The sequence below is a fragment of the Notolepis coatsorum genome (genome assembly GCF_963971535.1).
Source record: "Notolepis coatsorum genome assembly, chromosome: 3".
Taxonomy (NCBI): domain Eukaryota; kingdom Metazoa; phylum Chordata; class Actinopteri; order Aulopiformes; family Paralepididae; genus Notolepis; species Notolepis coatsorum.
The window spans coordinates 82410542-82429258 of NC_140167.1; the positions used below are offsets into that span (position 1 = coordinate 82410542).

At 43.8% G+C, this 18717-nt stretch overlaps 1 protein-coding gene across 1 annotated transcript in view; it reads right to left on the bottom strand.

The window, feature by feature from the left end:
• Positions 1–18717, bottom strand: part of cachd1 (cache domain containing 1) — a 286337-nt gene that overhangs the window by 5934 nt on the left and 261686 nt on the right. The window contains 10 exon segments of the mRNA XM_084311268.1: positions 2203–2304; positions 2844–2912; positions 5695–5856; positions 7606–7757; positions 8698–8814; positions 12256–12342; positions 12956–13116; positions 13885–14001; positions 14572–14671; positions 14909–15076. Coding sequence (XP_084167394.1) covers positions 2203–2304; positions 2844–2912; positions 5695–5856; positions 7606–7757; positions 8698–8814; positions 12256–12342; positions 12956–13116; positions 13885–14001; positions 14572–14671; positions 14909–15076 — 1235 coding nt within the window.

The window sequence follows — 18717 nt, forward strand, 5'->3', positions numbered from 1 at the left end:
GAACTATATTCTTGTACCGGATCTCCTCTCTGGTAAACAAGAATACCCTGAAGACTCTGGCAGGAGCACTCATTCAAGGGTACTACGACTATGCTTGCACCTCATGGTACCAAAGCACCTCAAAGGCACTAAAATCAAAATTACAAACATCACAAAACAAACTGGTCAGACTACTGCTTGACCTTACTCCTAGAACCCACCTCACCCCTGCCCACTTTTACAACCTAGGATGGCTTAGAGTAGACGACAGAGTACAGCAACTTGCAATGGGCCTGGTCTATAAGATACACTACATGACTAAGATACCCATGTACATGTCAAAATACTTCCCAAAGGTCAGTGAATACCACGATCACAACACCAGATCGAGCTCCACAAATCATGTTAAACCCAGATTCGGCTCAAACAAGGGACTAAACACGTTTCGCAATTATGCCACATCAATGTGAAACGCCCTACCCACAGCTGTAAATGAATGTGAATCACTACCCACTTTCAAAACCACTCTCAAAGAGCACCTACGGGAGACTGCAATTCGAAACTGGCCCCTGTAAATGTCCTAACCTAACCCCCTCCAATGTGCAGTAAATGTCCTAACCCAATAATACACGAGACCCTCTTCTTGGGACAAAGTAAGGTTTCATCGATAATCCAATGTACAGTTACCCCCACCCGCCTACCAAACCCCCCCCCCACCCACCCAACCACCTCCTATGTACAGTTTCCCCCCCCCAGCCCACCCCACCCAATAGAGGTGATGAAGGGACGAGCCTCTGTGCTTTTTATTTCCACACATTAGTTGAAATATGTTTTTTTTTCTAATAACCTACAGGCGTAGTTTTAGGAGGGGTTGCAGGTAGGGATGCCCCGATCGATCGGCCACCGATCGTTATCGGCCGATAATCAGTATAAATATGCGATCGGGGAATTCCGATAATGAGTCATATTCGCCGATCGCGGAAACTGATCAAGTGGATATCTCACTCGCTTGTCTCAGACGCACAGGACCTGCAAACTGCTCCTCCTCCCTAGCCCCGCCCGCCCCCGTGTAGAGTTTGTAAACAAAGAGGTGCGGCTCCTCTGCTCGAGTCTGTAGTGCATTTGACCTGCGCTAACGTTAGCTACCTAGCTATCGTTACTGTTTAAACAAAATTACCCAGTCAACTATTCACGTTTAGTAGGCATTGTCTAACGGTATTTAGCCGGCTAGCTACCGATAGCTCCTGATATCAACAAATGATCCAGAAAATCTAGTAGTCCATGTTCATACCTCCGGTAGCTTGCGTTAGCTTGCGTTAGCTGACGTTAGTTTACTGTTCAAAACGAAATGTCCCATTGAACTAAAGTTCTGTCTTAACGTCATCTAGCCGGCTAGCAGTAGCTACAGATAGCTCTTGATATCAATGTCTTATAACATTGATTTAATGCGTATTCGAGCTGAGGGCTTGCTGAATGTGAAATGACCAAAGCATAACGTTACCAATAGGGTCCCGCTGCAGCGCCGGAGAATCCTTTTTGGAGCTGGAGGCTACTAGAGTACACACAGACAGTGGAGCTGTTTGCAGATAGCGAGCATTTTGACTTGTTGCGTGGTGGCGATGTCTCGCAGATAATACAAGTACAAGTCTAATTATATAATATATATATTTTATAAAAAAAAAAAAAAAAAAAAAAAAATTATATAAAATAATTTTTAATTTCTTTTTAATCAAAAACGATCGGTATCGGATCGGTATCGGCCGATATGGCTCACGACGATATATATATATATTGAGGTCAATTTGTCCCCCTCCAAAAAATATAGCTAATATTAAAGACCCCCCCCCCCCCCCAAAAGTGATAAAAAAAGCAAGGTGGTCAAAACATGTATGCACATGCAGTTTCTGTATGAAAGGTGCTATACAAATAAAGTGTATTATTATTATTATTATATGCGTGTGTGTCTATATATGTGTGTGTCTATATGTGTGCGTGTGTCTATGTGTGTGTGTCTATATGTGTGGGTGTGTGTGTCTATATGTGTGTGTGTCTATGTGTGTGTGTGTGTCTATATGTGCGTGTGTGTCTATGTGTGTGTGTGTGTGTCTATATATGTGTGTGTGTGTCTATATGTGTGTCTGTGTGTGTGTGTATGTGTGTCTATATGCGTGTGTGTGTCTATATGTGTGTGCGTGTGTGTGTGTGTGTGTGCGTGTGTGTTACCGTGGTCACTCTCAGTGCCAGATCGTCCCCAGTACCGTCTCCGGCGCTCTGGGCTGTGTGTGTGTCTCTCTATCACCGCGGCGATGAACCTCGTGTTGCTGACTGGTAGAGAGACACAGGAGAGAACAGAGATGATCAGAGCTCATAGCAGGATGACCTACAGGACCACAGAGTGATGTCATAGAGATGTACAGAGTGATGTCAGAGATGTACAGAGTGATGTCATAGAGATGTATAGTGATGTCATAGAGATGTACAGAGTGATGTCATCGAGATATACAGAGTGATGTCATAGAGATGTATAGAGTGATGTCATAGAGATATACAGAGTGATGTCATAGAGATGTACAGAGTGATGTACAGAGTGATGTCATAGAGATGTACAGAATGATGTCATAGCGATGTACAGAGTGATGTCATAGAGATGTACAGAGTGATGTCATAGCGATGTCATAGAGATGTATAGAGTGATGTCATAGAGATGTACAGAGTGATGTCATAGAGATGTATAGAGTTTTGCTCTGGCTGCAGCCTGGATGAAGAGCACGGCTGTGACCAGGACACATTCATATATACTATGATATGATAATGATCATATATACTATATGCATATATACAAATCTAACTGGTCCTGTACTCACTGATGCCTCGGTCCTCATGACTGTCCTCTTCTCTCTCGTTATCCAGGTTGGACATCCTCACAGACATCTCTACGGAGACACAGAGAGGACAGGAGAGGGGTTTCTATGGATTATGTTGAACAGCAGTAAAGATACCAGCCTTGTGCTTTAAGCCTGGTAGCTCAGTGACCAAGTGAACGTTTGCAGGCGAACAAACCAACGTGTGAACTAACACAAAAGAGAGAGTGAGTTAAAAAGCGGTGCACATGTAGAAACTGTTGCACTTCCTGCACCGTTCACCTGATCTGGAGGTAAATACCCTCAAAATAAAGCAAACCCTCCCTCTCCCTCCATCGATTTAATTTTTTTTAATTCTCTCTCTTACTGTCTGTCTTTCTGTCTCTCTCTCTACTTTTGTCTGTCTTTCACTCTTACCATCCCCTGTCTCCCACATGCTCGCTCTCTCTCTCTCCCTCTCTCCATCTGCCAAGGGCTCTGCCAAGTGGTTTATTGACCAATTACTCTCCGTCTACAGGTCTCTCCATCCATTCCAAACTACTTACCAGATGAACAGGATGAAAGGCAGCCAGACAGAGTATTAGGCCATGTTTATGTACATTTTGTTTACATTTTGCCTGTGATGTAAGCAGTACGCGCGACGAGAGCCTTGAGAACCCTTTAGTCATAGTTTTATGCGGTTTGACAGTTTAGATGATAGCGCAAAGGTTTATCATTTCTAGGAATTCCACCCAGGAAGGTGGTCTCACTTTTTTGTGGTTTCTCCCCGTAAAAACGCTGTTGCCGTATAAACAAAAGGCACATCCGGAAAAGAAAATTGCGGATTCACCTGCTAGCGTTTCCATCTAAACATGGCCTTAATGAGGTGAAAATAAAGCTTGATGCTTATGTCAATAACGTTAGATCTCTACACTGATGATGTGGAGGGAGGCAGCGGCTTCACGACCCTCTGTGGAGTCAGATACTGATACTGAGTCAGATACTGAGTCAGATACTGATACTGAGTCAGATACTGATACTGAGTCAGATACTGATACTGATACTGAGTCAGATACTGAGTCAGATACTGATACTGAGTCAGATACTGATACTGAGTCAGATACTGATACTGAGTCAGATACTGAGTCAGATACTGATACTGAGTCAGATACTGATACTGAGTCAGATACTGATACTGAGTCAGATACTGAGTCAGATACTGATACTGAGTCAGATACTGATACTGAGTCAGATACTGATACTGAGTCAGATACTGATACTGAGTCAGATACTGATACTGAGTCAGATACTGAGTCAGAGTCAGATACTGATACTGAGTCAGATACTGATACTGAGTCAGATACTGAGTCAGATACTGATACTGAGTCAGATACTGAGTCAGAGTCAGATACTGATACTGAGTCAGATACTGATACTGAGTCAGATACTGAGTCAGATACTGATACTGAGTCAGATACTGAGTCAGAGTCAGATACTGATACTGAGTCAGATACTGATACTGAGTCAGATACTGAGTCAGATACTGAGTCAGATACTGATACTGAGTCAGATACTGAGTCAGATACTGAGTCAGATACTGAGTCAGATACTGATACTGAGTCAGATACTGAGTCAGATACTGATACTGAGTCAGATACTGATACTGAGTCAGATACTGATACTGAGTCAGATACTGATACTGAGTCAGATACTGAGTCAGATACTGATACTGAGTCAGATACTGATACTGAGTCAGATACTGATACTGAGTCAGATACTGAGTCAGATACTGATACTGAGTCAGATACTGATACTGAGTCAGATACTGATACTGAGTCAGATACTGAGTCAGATACTGATACTGAGTCAGATACTGATACTGAGTCAGATACTGATACTGAGTCAGATACTGATACTGAGTCAGATACTGAGTCAGATACTGATACTGAGTCAGATACTGAGTCAGAGTCAGATACTGATACTGAGTCAGATACTGATACTGAGTCAGATACTGAGTCAGATACTGAGTCAGATACTGATACTGAGTCAGATACTGATACTGAGTCAGATACTGAGTCAGATACTGAGTCAGATACTGATACTGAGTCAGATACTGATACTGAGTCAGATACTGATACTGAGTCAGATACTGAGTCAGATACTGATACTGAGTCAGATACTGAGTCAGATACTGATACTGAGTCAGATACTGAGTCAGATACAGATACTGAGTCAGATACAGATACTGAGTCAGATACTGAGTCAGATACTGATACTGAGTCAGATACTGATACTGAGTCAGATACTGAGTCAGATACTGATACTGAGTCAGATACTGATACTGAGTCAGATACTGATACTGAGTCAGATACTGATACTGAGTCAGATACTGAGTCAGATACTGATACTGAGTCAGATACTGATACTGAGTCAGATACTGATACTGAGTCAGATACTGATACTGAGTCAGATACTGATACTGAGTCAGATACAGATACTGAGTCAGATACTGAGTCAGATACTGATACTGAGTCAGATACTGAGTCAGATACTGATACTGAGTCAGATACAGATACTGAGTCAGATACTGATACTGAGTCAGATACTGAGTCAGATACTGATACTGAGTCAGATACTGAGTCAGATACTGATACTGAGTCAGATACAGATACTGAGTCAGATACAGATACTGAGTCAGATACTGAGTCAGATACTGAGTCAGATACCGAGTCTGAACTCTGATACCAAGTCAGTATCTGATACTGTGTGTGTGTATATTGTGTGTGCGTTTGTCTATCTGTGTGTCTGTGTGTATTGTGTGCGTTTGTCTATATGTGTGTGTGTGTGTGTGTGTCTGTGTGTGTGTGTGTCTTACCCTGTGCAGCCAGCGGTGACATGTGTTGGTGAGAGCGTCTGTGGATCTGGTGTCGGTATGCGTACACAGCCAACACCAACACCATGATACATCCCATAATGCCCCCCGCAACAGGACCCACTGGAGCTGACTTTATCATGTTGAGAGACGCCACCTCTTCATCTGAGAGGAGAGGAAGAAAGGAGAGGAGAGGAGAGGAAGAGGGAGAGTTAGAGAGGAAATGAAGAAAGGAGAGGAAGAGAGGAGAGGAAGAGGAGAAGAAAGGAAAGGAGAGGAAGAGAGGAGAAAAGAGGAAGAGATGAGTGTGGAGGAAGAGGAAAGAAAGGAGAGGAAGAGAGGAGAGGAAAAGAGAGGAGTGAGGAGGAAGAGAGTAAATGAAGAGAGGAAGACAGACAGAAGAGGGGATAAGAGGAAGAGGGGAGGAAAAGAGGAGAGGAAGAGGAGAGGAAAGAGGAGAGAAGAGGAAGAAAGGAGAGGAAGAAGAGAGGAGAGGAAGTGGGGAGGGGAGGAAGAGAGGAGAGAAGAGGAAGAACGGAGAGGAAGAAGAGAGGAGAGGAAGAGGAGAGGAAGAGAGGAAAGGAAGAGGAGAGGAAGACAGACAGGAGAGGAGAGGAAGAGAGGAGGGGGGAGGAGAGGAAGAGGGGAGTGGGGAGGGGAGTAAGAGAGGAAAGGAAGAGGGGAGTAAGAGGAAAGGAAGAGGGGAGAGGAGAGGAAGAGGGGAGAGGAGAGGAAGAGGAAGAGGGGAGTGGGAGGGGAGGAAGAGAGGAAAGGAAGAGGAAGAGAGGAGAAGAGGAGAGGAAGACAGACATGAGAGGAGAGAAGAGGAAGAGGGGAGTGGAGGAAGAGAGGAGAGGAAGAGGGGATGAAGAGAGGAAGAGGACAGGGATAGAAAAGCAAATTATTGTTATTATTTTACATTTATACTCATTAGACATTTAAACAACAGAATAAGTAAACATTTGACTTCAGAGACATCACCTCCTCTTCGAGAGACAACAGAGACAGAAACACACACACACACAGACAGAGAGACACACACACACAGACAGAGAGACACACACACACACACACAGAGACAGAGACACACACACACCCACAGAGAGACAGAAAGACAGAGAAAGACAACACAGAGCGACAGAGAGAGACACACACAGAGACAACAGAGAGAGATAGAGAGAGACAACAAAGAAAGAGAGAAAAAGAGGTTATTGGAGAGAGATCCAGGTAGTATGAAACCTGGTGTGTTTGAATTTCATCACCTGCTGCTCTCTCTTTGATGTCTCTCCCTTTGATGTCTCTGTTATAATAAAATCTGAAAGAGTCTGACATTGGGGAACTTAATTCAACCACTCCACCCTCACTCTCTCTTCCTCATTCTATGTGTCTATGTCTCTCTCAAATTCAAATTCAAAATAGGCTTTATTGTCATGGAATATCAACGTACGTATTGCCAACATACTCTCTCTCTCTCTACCAAGTGGTTTATTGACCAATTACTCTCCGTCTACAGGTCTGAAGATTGTGCGTTTGGTGGATTTGGCGACACCTGGTGGTGACTGGTGGTAGCACCAGTGTGTTTTCAAACCACAGATCCCAGAGTTCCACCACCACCACTTTTCACAATTATGAATTGAATACTATTTAAGACTTATATTTTTTTTATCCACTTTTTCTCCTCTTTTTCTATTTGTAGGAGTCGCTGTCCACAGTGTCCAGATGACCACCCATCGACTTCCACCCGCTAACTCTGCCAATTGAGTTAGTATGACGACTGGCCCAAGCCGGAGGCAACGCAGACAGCCGGAGTCGAACCTGGTGTCTCCTGCGTTGGTGACAAGCGCAATGTCCGCTGCGCCACCCAGCCTCATTTAAGACTTTTTAATACCCCGCAGATACCCCAGCTCCACTCACCCAGTAGACCCATGCCGTCCATGTAGGGGCTCTTGGCTCCAACGATGCCCCCGAAGCACTCCTTCTGCAGGGCGCAGTACGGCTTGTCCAGGTGGGTCTTCCCATCGCTGGCCACCATGCACCACTCACAGTCCAGCACCCCGAAACAGTCACTGCAACCAGACCCAGCATTCAGTTCAGAACCAGCTCATCCTCATTTCATGTGTGTGTGTGTGTGTGTGTGTGTGTGTGTGTGTGTGTGTGTGTGTGTGTGTGTGTGTGTGTGTGTGTGTGTGTGTTCTGAGCTAGCCTAGGGTGGGGTTATGGATGGTTAAGGTTGTGTATCTCTGACTGCAGTGTGTATTAATTAGTGCTGTCAGGCGATAAATTTTTTTTATCTAATTAATTACAGGATTTGTAATTAATTAATCTAATTAATCGCATTTTAAACACAACCATTTTATGCCTGATATTCTATATTCTATAATCATATTTCAAATGGAATGTGTCCGGATGGCAGAATTCAGTACAGTATCTACAAAACCTTCTGTTTAATCATCTTCCATCTATTAATTTGCTTAGATTTTTCAGGTCTGGTCAATTTTAGCATGGTGTTATTCACAGTCAAAGATAAAAAAAAAAATGTATTGATATTCTCATTTGGTTCATTACAATTTACTCAAGCCTAGTAACAGACAGTATTTCTGACACTGGGAATACATTCCCTGAGATCCATAGATGTCCCTAGAATCAGATACCAAGAACATGCAAATGGCCCATATTAAAAATAAAAAAGGTCTGTAAATGTGTAGTCTACGTTCTTATGGAATGAATGAGATAAGAAAATATTTAAATAAATATATATATATATTTTTTTTATACATTTTGAGTTAATTTTCATAACGCGATCATTTTCTGTGTAATTAATTCATCTAATTAACGCGATAAACTGACAGCCCTAGTATTAATACAGACTGTCCTGCAGACCATGTGTGTGTATTGTGTGTATATTGTACCTGCTCGTGTATCTCTGACTGCAGCGTGTGTTAATACACAGACTCACCTGGAGGCCATGTGTGTGTATTGTGTGTGTGTATTGTGTGTATATTGTACCTGCTAGTGTATCTCTGACTGCAGCGTGTGTTAATACACTGGGGCAGACTGTCCTGGAGACCGGGGTCGATGACATTGAGACTGACGGGCTCCTGGTGAACCTCACAGCTGGGGTTCCTGAGAGACACAAACACACACAGGGATAAAACAGAGACACACACAAGCAAACACTCAGTCAGTCAGTCACACACAATCATACATCTGACTCACTGAGACACACGATCCATCGGTTGACACATCACGGAATAAATGTAACGACATGTCAGTCGACAGAATGAAACACGCGGTTTGACGAGGAACAAAGGGCAGTCAGTTTGATAATGATGACATGTTGTTCTGTACGGAAATACAAGAGAAATTAGTCGGATAGGCTGGTGACAGAAGTACTGGGAGTGAGAGAGAGAGAGAGAGAGGGGGAGAGGGAGAGAGAGAAAGGGGGAGAGGGAGAGTGATAGAGAGAATGGGGGGATATAGAGAGAGGGAGAGAGAAAGAGAGAGAAAGGGAGGGAGAGGGAGAGAGAGGGAGAAAGGGAGAAAGAGATGGAGTGAGAAAGAGAGAGGGAGACAGAGAGAAAGAGAGAAAGGGAAAAAGAGAGGGAGAGTGAGAGTGAGGGAGAGAGATCATGTGCAAGACAGAAGATGATAGAGTGAAAGACAGATAAAAGAAGAGGCAGACAGAGAGATAATTAGATTTTAAAACAAATGTATTAAAATTCCTTTAAGTAAATACATTTCCCACCACATGCTACTGTATGTGAAACCACAACGGAAACAAAACAAGAGAGAGAGAGAGATTTAATCACAGACCAGTGGAGCTCCTGTCTGTACCAGCTGAGTGAGGCTCAGTGACATTGACTCACAGTGCAACACAAAGTAGACTTCAGTGAGCCTCAGACAGAGGTGAGCTAGCACGAGGAACAGCTGAGAGGTGAGCTAGCACGAGGAACAGCTGAGAGGTGAGCTAGCACGAGGAACAGCTGAGAGGTTAGATAGCACGAGGAACAGCTGAGAGGTTAGCTAGCATGAGGAACAGCTGAGAGGTGAGCTAGCACGAGGAACAGCTGAGAGGTTAGCTAGCACTAGGAACAGCTGAGAGGTGAGCTAGCACGAGGAACAGCTGAGAGGTGAGCTAGCACGAGGAACAGCTGAGAGGTTAGCTAGCATGAGGAACAGCTGAGAGGTGAGCTAGCACGAGGAACAGCTGAGAGGTTAGCTAGCACTAGGAACAGCTGAGAGGTGAGCTAGCACGAGGAACAGCTGAGAGGTTAGATAGCACGAGGAACAGCTGAGAGGTTAGCTAGCATGAGGAACAGCTGAGAGGTGAGCTAGCACGAGGAACAGCTGAGAGGTTAGCTAGCACTAGGAACAGCTGAGAGAGGTTAGCTAACACGATGACAGCTGAGAGGTTAGATAGCACGAGGAACAGCTGAGAGAGGTTAGCTAGCACGAGGAACAGCTGAGAGGTTAGCTAGCACGAGGAACAGCTGAGAGGTTAGCTAGCATGATGACAGCTGAGAGAGGTTAGCTAGCATGATGACAGCTGAGAGAGGTTAGCTAGCATGATGACAGCTGAGAGGTTAGCTAGCATGATGACAGCTGAGAGGTTAGCTAGCATGATGACAGCTGAGAGAGGTTAGCTAGCATGATGACAGCTGAGAAAGGTTAGCTAGCATGATGACAGCTGAGAGAGGTTAGCTAGCATGATGACAGCTGAGAGAGGTTAGCCAGCAGGATGACAGCTGAGAGAGGTTAGCTAGCACGATGACAGCTGAGAGAGGTTAGCTAGCACGATGACAGCTGAGAGAGGTTAGCTAGCATGATGACAGCTGAGAGAGGTTAGCTAGCACGATGACAGCTGAGAGAGGTTAGCTAGCACGATGACAGCTGAGAGAGGTTAGCTAGCACGATGACAGCTGAGCGATGTTAGCTAACATGAGGAACAGCATCTGCTGAGATAGGACTCTACCGATCCATCATTGACAAGTAAGAAATAGAGCTGGGGTTCCAAAGATCACAACTATAATATAATAAACTATAAGTCCCAGTTTTTACTGTATGCAACAGTGAACCTCAACACTCCTGCTGCTCCTCCCCCAAGAGAATGTTTTAGAAAGGTCCTTTCTAAAACTCGGACTGAACACCACACTATGCAATTGGAGCTTGGACTTTCTTACAAATTGCACACAACATGTTAGGATTGGCAAGCACACATCCCCCACCCTGCCCATTAGCACCGGGGCCCCTCAGGGGTGTGTGCTCAGCCCACTTCTCTACACTCTTTTCACCCACGACTGTTGCTCCTCTTCTCCATCTAACCTCATAGTCAAATTTGCAGACGACACAACAGTACTTGGCCTCATCAAAGGAAACGATGAGACCTCATACAGGAGGGAGGTTGAGCGACTAGTGGAGTGGTGCGATGGTCATAACCTTGCTCTCAACCCCATGAAGACCAAGGAAATGATTATTGATTGACCTCAGCCACTCTCCACTCCTCATTGGAAGTGAGGAGGTGGAGAGGGTTTCAAAGTTTAAGTTTCTGGGCGTGACGATGTCTGATGACCTGTCCTGGGGGGTCAACATTACCTCTGCTGTGGGGAAAGCACAGCAACGCCTTTTCTATCTCCGGAAACTTAAATGGGCAAAACTCCCACAGGGACTGATGGCCAACTTCTACCACTGCGCAGTAGAGAGTGTGCTCACCTACGGACTACTGGTGTGGTTCTCCAGCTGCACCAGGGCAGAGAAGGAGGCCCTCCACAGAGTGGTCAAGGCTGCGAGGAGGATCACTGGAGCTAGCCTTCCAGATATCTCCACAGTCTTCACCTCCCGCTGCCTACGTCGTGTGAATAACATCTTACAGGACCAGTACCACCCAGCACACCATCTTTTTCAACTACCGCCCTCTGGTCGAAGGTACAGAACCATCCAGTCCGGTACTAGCAGACTGACCAACAGCCTCTATCCATGGGCTGTCAGGCTGCTCAACGATCAACATCAACTTGCCGCCCCGCACCCCCCGTCCCCAATCCCCGGTGGCATTACTCCCACTTCTACATTACAACAATACCGAACCGGACTTGCATTGCTGCACTATACACTATTCCATCCATTGCAAGCCAACACCCCCACCCCCCCCCCCCCCCCCTCCATCCATTAACTCACTGGAGTATCACTGTACTATTTATTTGCACTAGCACTATAGCACTTGGGACATTGATGTATATTATTATTATTGAGGACATTGGGACATTGATATTATTATTATTATTATTATTATTATTATTATTATTATTATTATTATTATTATTATTATTATTGATATTATTTTGCACATGCTATATTCAGTATGTTTGTATGCCAGTGGTGATGCTCCAAACTCAATTTCGTTGTACCAACAATGACAATAAAGATTCTATTCTATTCTTTGAAAGAATAAAACAATGAATAAAAATAGGTAACAACCACCAATGAGCTACTACTTCAGGCCAGATCTAGGATCAGGAACACATCATATGACGTCAGTGGACTGTGTTTGAACCTTGACTTAGTACTGACCTGTTCTCAGCATAGGTGAGGTTGCCCGTACACTCGTTGACCTCCAGGGGGCACTCACACGGACACTCACACTCATTCTGTTCCATCCTGGGCACCATGGAAGAAGAGACCGGTATTAGCCCTTAGACATGTACATGATTTTAATGTGTAATGTTTCATGTGGTTCTCATAGTTCAGATATGCAGGTGAGTAAATATTATATTGTGCAGTGTACAAAACTCAATCAATCAATAAATCAATCAATCAATGCTGTAGCATATATACTGTATATATAATCAATCTGTATATATAATCAATCAATCAGAAGTCCAACCTGTATACTATTGTATAATTATCAGTAGGGATGTCCGTAATTATCGGCCTACCGATATTATCGGCCGATATCGGCATTAAAATGTGATACCGGAAAATATCGGTATGGGTTTTCAATTTTTATTTTTTTACATTTCTATAACCTTTATTTACCCAGGCAAGCAAGTAAGAACAAATTCTGATTTTATTTATTGTCAAAAGTATGCATAATGTTGTGTTAATTCCACAACAAGAGATATGTAATGTTAATTACCTGAAATTATTCAATTTTTTGGGGGGGAAACCCTGCATATATCGGTATCGGTTGATATCGGTATCGGAAATTAAGAGTTGGACAATATCGGTAAAAAAGCCAATATCGAGCATCCCTAATTATCAGGTATCTAACCTGTGGCAGTTGAGACACAGCCTGTCCACGGTGCTGCAGGCGCAGAAGGCCAGAGAGTCACACGTCTCGTTCACGATGCCAGCGAAGGCGTTGGTCCCAGGGATCCTCGTCAAGCGGTACTTAGAACAATGACTACCATGGACCAGGTTAGTCAGGTCGCCCTGAGAGAGAGAGAGAGAGAGAGAGAGAGAGAGAGAGAGAGAGAGAGAGAGAGAGAGAGAGAGAGAGAGAGAGAGACAGGGGAGGGACAGAGAGGGAGAGAGAGAGAGAGAAAGAGAGAGGGGAGGGAGGGAGAGACAGGGGAGGGAGGGAGAGACAGGGGAGGAAGGGAGAGGGAGAGGGAGAGGGAGAGGGAGAGAGAGAGAGAGAGAGAGGGAGAGAGAGAGAGAGAGAGAGAGAGAGAGAGAGAGAGAGGGGAGAGAGGGGAGAGAGAGAGAGAGAGAGAGAGAGAGAGAGAGAGAGAGAGAGACATGGTTGGGTTTTTTCCTGCAATACCAATGACAGCCACAGGGTAGAGCCATAGTACTGTTAGATAGTGACTTGTGAAATTTGGTTTGATAGTGAATTTTGTAAATTTGTTTGTCTGTCTGTCTAGTAACTCACAAACCAGTAAAATAGTAATTCACCGTATACTGGTATTAAACCAGTAAAATATAAACTCACCAGTATACTGGTATTAAACCAGTAGAATATAAACTCACCAATATACTGGTATTAAACCAGTAGAATATAAACTCACCAATATACTGGTATTAAACCAGTAGAATATAAACTCACCAGTATACTGGTATTAAACCAGTAGAATATAAACTCACCAGTATACTGGTGTTAAACCAGTAGAATATAAACTCACCAGTATACTGGTATTAAACCAGTAGAATATAAACTCACCAGTATACTGGTGTTAAACCAGTAGAAGAGTTACTCACCAGTATACTGGTGTTGAACTTGTAGAAGCGCTGCACGGTTCGGTCACTGAAGCTGTTACAGAGGTTCTTCTTGACGAAGTTGGGATGGTTCAGGATGTCGTTAGCCACCAGCGGCTCCTAACATCACAGAGAGAGTCAGATCATCTGTTACATCACAGAGAGAGTCAGATCATCTGTTACATCACAGAGCGAGTCAGATCATCTGTTACATCACAGAGAGAGTCAGATCATCTGTTACATCACAGAGAGTCAGATCATCTGTTACATCACAGAGAGAGTCAGATCATCTGTTACATCACAGAGAGAGTCAGATCATCTGTTACATCGCGCTCAAATAATCTGAGTGTGTGTGTTTAGGTTGAAGCTTGTTTATTATGTGTGTGTATTTGACAGAGATTAGGTTGTTAATGTGGGTGTGTGCATGTGTTTGTACAGTATGTATATGTTTATTTATGTGTGGATATGTCCTCTGTGTGTGTGTATATATATGTACTTATGTATGTACAATATGCATGCGTGTGTGTGTGTCTGTATGTATGTATGTATGTTTATGTTGAAGCTTGTTTATGAGTGTGTATTTGACAGAGAGATTATGTTGTTTATATTTGTGTGCATGTGTTTGTGTACATTATGCATGCGTTTATTTATGTGTGTGTATGTATGTATGATGTGTGTGTGTGTGTGTACCTTGTGAGTGATGTGTTGTTGTTCAGCGGGGGCGTGTCCTTTAGGGTCGATGAGGGTCGGATGGGCCACCAGATACCCCCTGTCCTCCATGATGAAACATCTACAACACACACACACACACACACACACACACACACACACACACACACACATGAAATATACACATACTCAGACACACACATACCAGCAAAAACACCTAACACTGACCCCCCCCCCCCACACACACGCACACGTACGTTTCTTGGAAAGCTGTGCATCGAGAGAAAGAGGAGAACAAAAGAAAGGGTGTGGTTTGGGGTTTTCTCTGACTCCTCCTCGTGACCAGCAACATTCTGACCCAGGGACAGAACCGGGCCGCGGGGAGAATGGACCCGGAACGGGGTTCCAGATCACAGGCGTGCCGTCTAAGAGCATGCGGGGGCGACACCATGACCCCCGGGTTTGGTTCAGTGTCAACAAGCTGACAGAGAAGAGGGCTCTTCTGTAGGGGGACGCTGAGGGACCACTGGTTAAGAGGGGTGAGAGAGAGAGAGATATACGTAGAGATATATATATAGATAGATAGATAGAGAGAGAGATATATATATATAGAGAGAAATGGAGAGAGATGGAGAGATATATAGAGAGAGAGAGATATAGAGAGAGGAGAGAGAGAGAGAGAGAGAGAGAGAGAGAGAGAGAGAGAGAGAGAGAGAGAGAGAGAGAGAGAGAGAGAGAGAGAGAGAGAGAGAGAGAGAGAAGAGAGAGAGTGAGAAAGACAAAAGACAGAGAGAGACAAAGAGAGGGAGATGGAGGGAGAGGGAGACAAAGAGAGAGAGACAAAGAAGAGAGAGAGGAGAAGAGGGAGGGGGAGGAGAGAAAGACAGACAAAGAGAGAGAGAGAAAGGAGAGACGAAATCAACCAGTTCCAGGCTTGTGGTCACATTGTAGTTTGTGGGGACCTCAATGCCAGGACAGACGAGAACCTGACACTCTCAGCACACCAGGGACAAACTAAAGGGGGAAAACAACCCCCCCCCCAGAAAAACTATGACCAAACAACAAATAAACATGGGTTACAACTTATACAGCTCTGTCGCTCGCTGGGACTGTACATAATCAACGGTAGGCTCCGAGGGGACTCATATGGTAGGTACACATACAGCTCATCTCTGGGTAACAGTACAGTCGATTACTTTATTCACTGACCTCAGCCTAGAGTCTCTCAGAGCGTTCACAGTCAGCCCCTGTCAGACCACAGCAAAACACTGTCTATCTGAACAGAGCAACACCCAACCAGGAAGTATCAAAACCAAACAAAACTACACACTATTAAAAAACACTACAAATGGAAAGAAAGTAGTATAGAAGCATTCCAAACTGCTATCAAGCTACAAAAGGTCCAATCACGATTAGACCAATTCCTGGAAAAAATTACTTCCAACAACAAGCCAAAAGTGGCGGTAGAAAACCTCAATAACATATTTGACCTTACAGCCTCCTTATCCAACCTAAAGGCCTCAAATAGGAAAGAGAGGAAAAATAAAAATATGCATGACAAATGGTATGATAATGATTGTAAAAATCTCAGGAAGAAATTAAGGAACCTATCAACCAAAAACACAGAGACCCAGACAACCAGAACATGTGTCTTCAATACAGTGAAACAGTCAGGAAAAAAAGGGACCAACACGTTAGAAACCAGCTACAGGATATAGAGGAATCCATAAAAACAAAACAATTTCTGGAGAAAACTGGAACAAACTAAACAACGAGGAGCTACCCATCCAAGTCAAGTCAAGTCAGAGTTTTATTTGTCACGGCATACGAGTATACAATGAAATGCGGGTGTCTTGCCCGCAACGATGTGCATAATACAATAGTAAAATATAAAAAAGTTGTAAAAATAAACATAATGACTAAAAGTGTGCACAATCGTTGCTGAGCTAAACCGACGGCGACTAACCTGAGCCGCGCCATCTGCAAATGGAGACGTAAGGGTAAACCACTTCTCCATCTCTTTAGCCCAATACAAAATATGAACAGCAAAAAACACATACAAGATAACTACAAAGCCTAGAATCAACCATAAAAGACTACCAGAACCCGCTAGACTCCCCAATTACACTACAAGAACTACAGGACAAAATAAAATCACTTAAAACCAAGAAGGCCTGTGGAGCGGATGGTATCCTAAATTAAATTATAAAATTCACAGACTCCAAATTCCAATTGGCTATACTAAAACTCCTTAACATTGTCCTTAGGTCCGGGATCTTCCCCAATATTTGGAACCAAGGACTCATTACGCTCCACAAAAAGAGACAAAATTGACCTAAGAATTACCGTGGGATCCGTGCCAACCTGAAGAATTACCGTGGGATCCGTGCCAAACAGCAACCTTGGAAAAATCCTCTGTATGATCGTCAACCACAGACTCATACATTTCCTCACAAACAACAATGCCCTGAGAAAATCACAGATTGGCTTCCTACCAAATCACTGTACAACAGACCACATTCTCACCCTCAGCACCCTAATCGACAACCAAATAAATAAAAACAAAAGCAAATTATACTCCTGTTTCGTTGACTTCCAAAAAGCATTTGACTCAATTTGGCACAAGGGTCTGCTGTACAAGCTGTTAGAAAGTGGCATTGGAGGGAAAACCTAGGACCCTCATAAAGTCAATATACACCAACAATACATGTGCTGTGAGGCTTGAGAAAAAACACACAGACTTCTTTCCTCAAAGCCGTGGGGTTAGACAGGGGTGCAGTTTGGGTCCAACCCTCTTCAACATCAATGAACTGGCAAAAACATTGGAACAAACTGCAGCACCTGGCATCCCCCTAGCAAACACAGAATTCAAATGCCTACTGTTTGCAGATGACCTGGTGCTGGCCGTCTCCAACTAAAGAAGGGCTACAGCAGCACCTTGATCTTCTACACAAATTTCTCCCCAGAACTGGGCAGACAGTAAATCTAATCAAAAACTAAAGTTATGATATTCGAAAAAAGACCCAGCCTACAACAACACAAACACAAATTCCTCCTAGACACAATTGCCCTAGAACACACAAAAAACGACACCTATCTCGGCCTAAACATCAGTGACACAGGGAACTTCAACCAAGCTGTGAACGACCTGAGAGACAAAGCAAGAAGGGCTTTTTATGCTATCAAAAGGAACATCAAGCTAGAAATTCCAATAAAAATCGGGCTCAAAATATTAGACTGTCATATAACCAAACATTTCCCTGTATGGTTGCAAGGTCTGGGCCCACTTGCAAACCAAGATTTCACAAGATGGGACAAACACCAAATTGAGACTCTGCATGCAGAATTTAGCAAATCCATTCTCAGCACCTAACAGAAAACACCAAATAATGCATGCAGAGCAGAACTAATTATCAAAATCCAAAAAAGAGCATTTCAATTCTATAATCACCTAAAAGAAAGTGACCCAGACACACTCCATAACAAAGCCCTCACCTACAGAGAGACCGTAGACGAGAGATGCCCGCTCAGCCAGTTGGTTCTTTGCTCACAAACACAAGCAGAGCCACCAGACAGAAACCACACTGGACTAAACCAAATGATAAGAAAACAAAAAGAAAACTATCTGACACATTGGAAAGAATCAACCCAAAACCAGAGCAAATTGGAATGCTATTTGACCCTAAACAGAGAGTACACAGTGGCAGAATACTGACTGTGACTGATCCAAAACTTGAAAACATGGCAAATAACAGAAAACTCCCCTACCTACTGGGTGAAATTCAACAATGTGCAAACACAGCAGCAAGAGTTGTGAGCTGCTGTGACAAGAAAAGGACATCCAACGGAATACAACCACCATGAAGACTGTCAATCACACAAAAAATTCCTTCTGTACTGTACTGATTTCTTCTGAATTCTGTTGTTTTAACACTTCTTGTCTGACCCAGCTGTATGCCACATACTGTTCTATTCAATATCTGCAGGCATCTGCCAAATACTGCTCTAATTTACCCCACTGACCCCCTAACCCTCTGCAAAATCCTGCTCCTTTCAAACTCTCTCTCCACCGGGCTAATCCTGTTAGCATGGATACTGAACTGCAAGAAAAGAGAGAGAGAGGAGGGAGGGGGGTGGGGAGAGAGAGATGAGGGTAGAGAGAGAGGG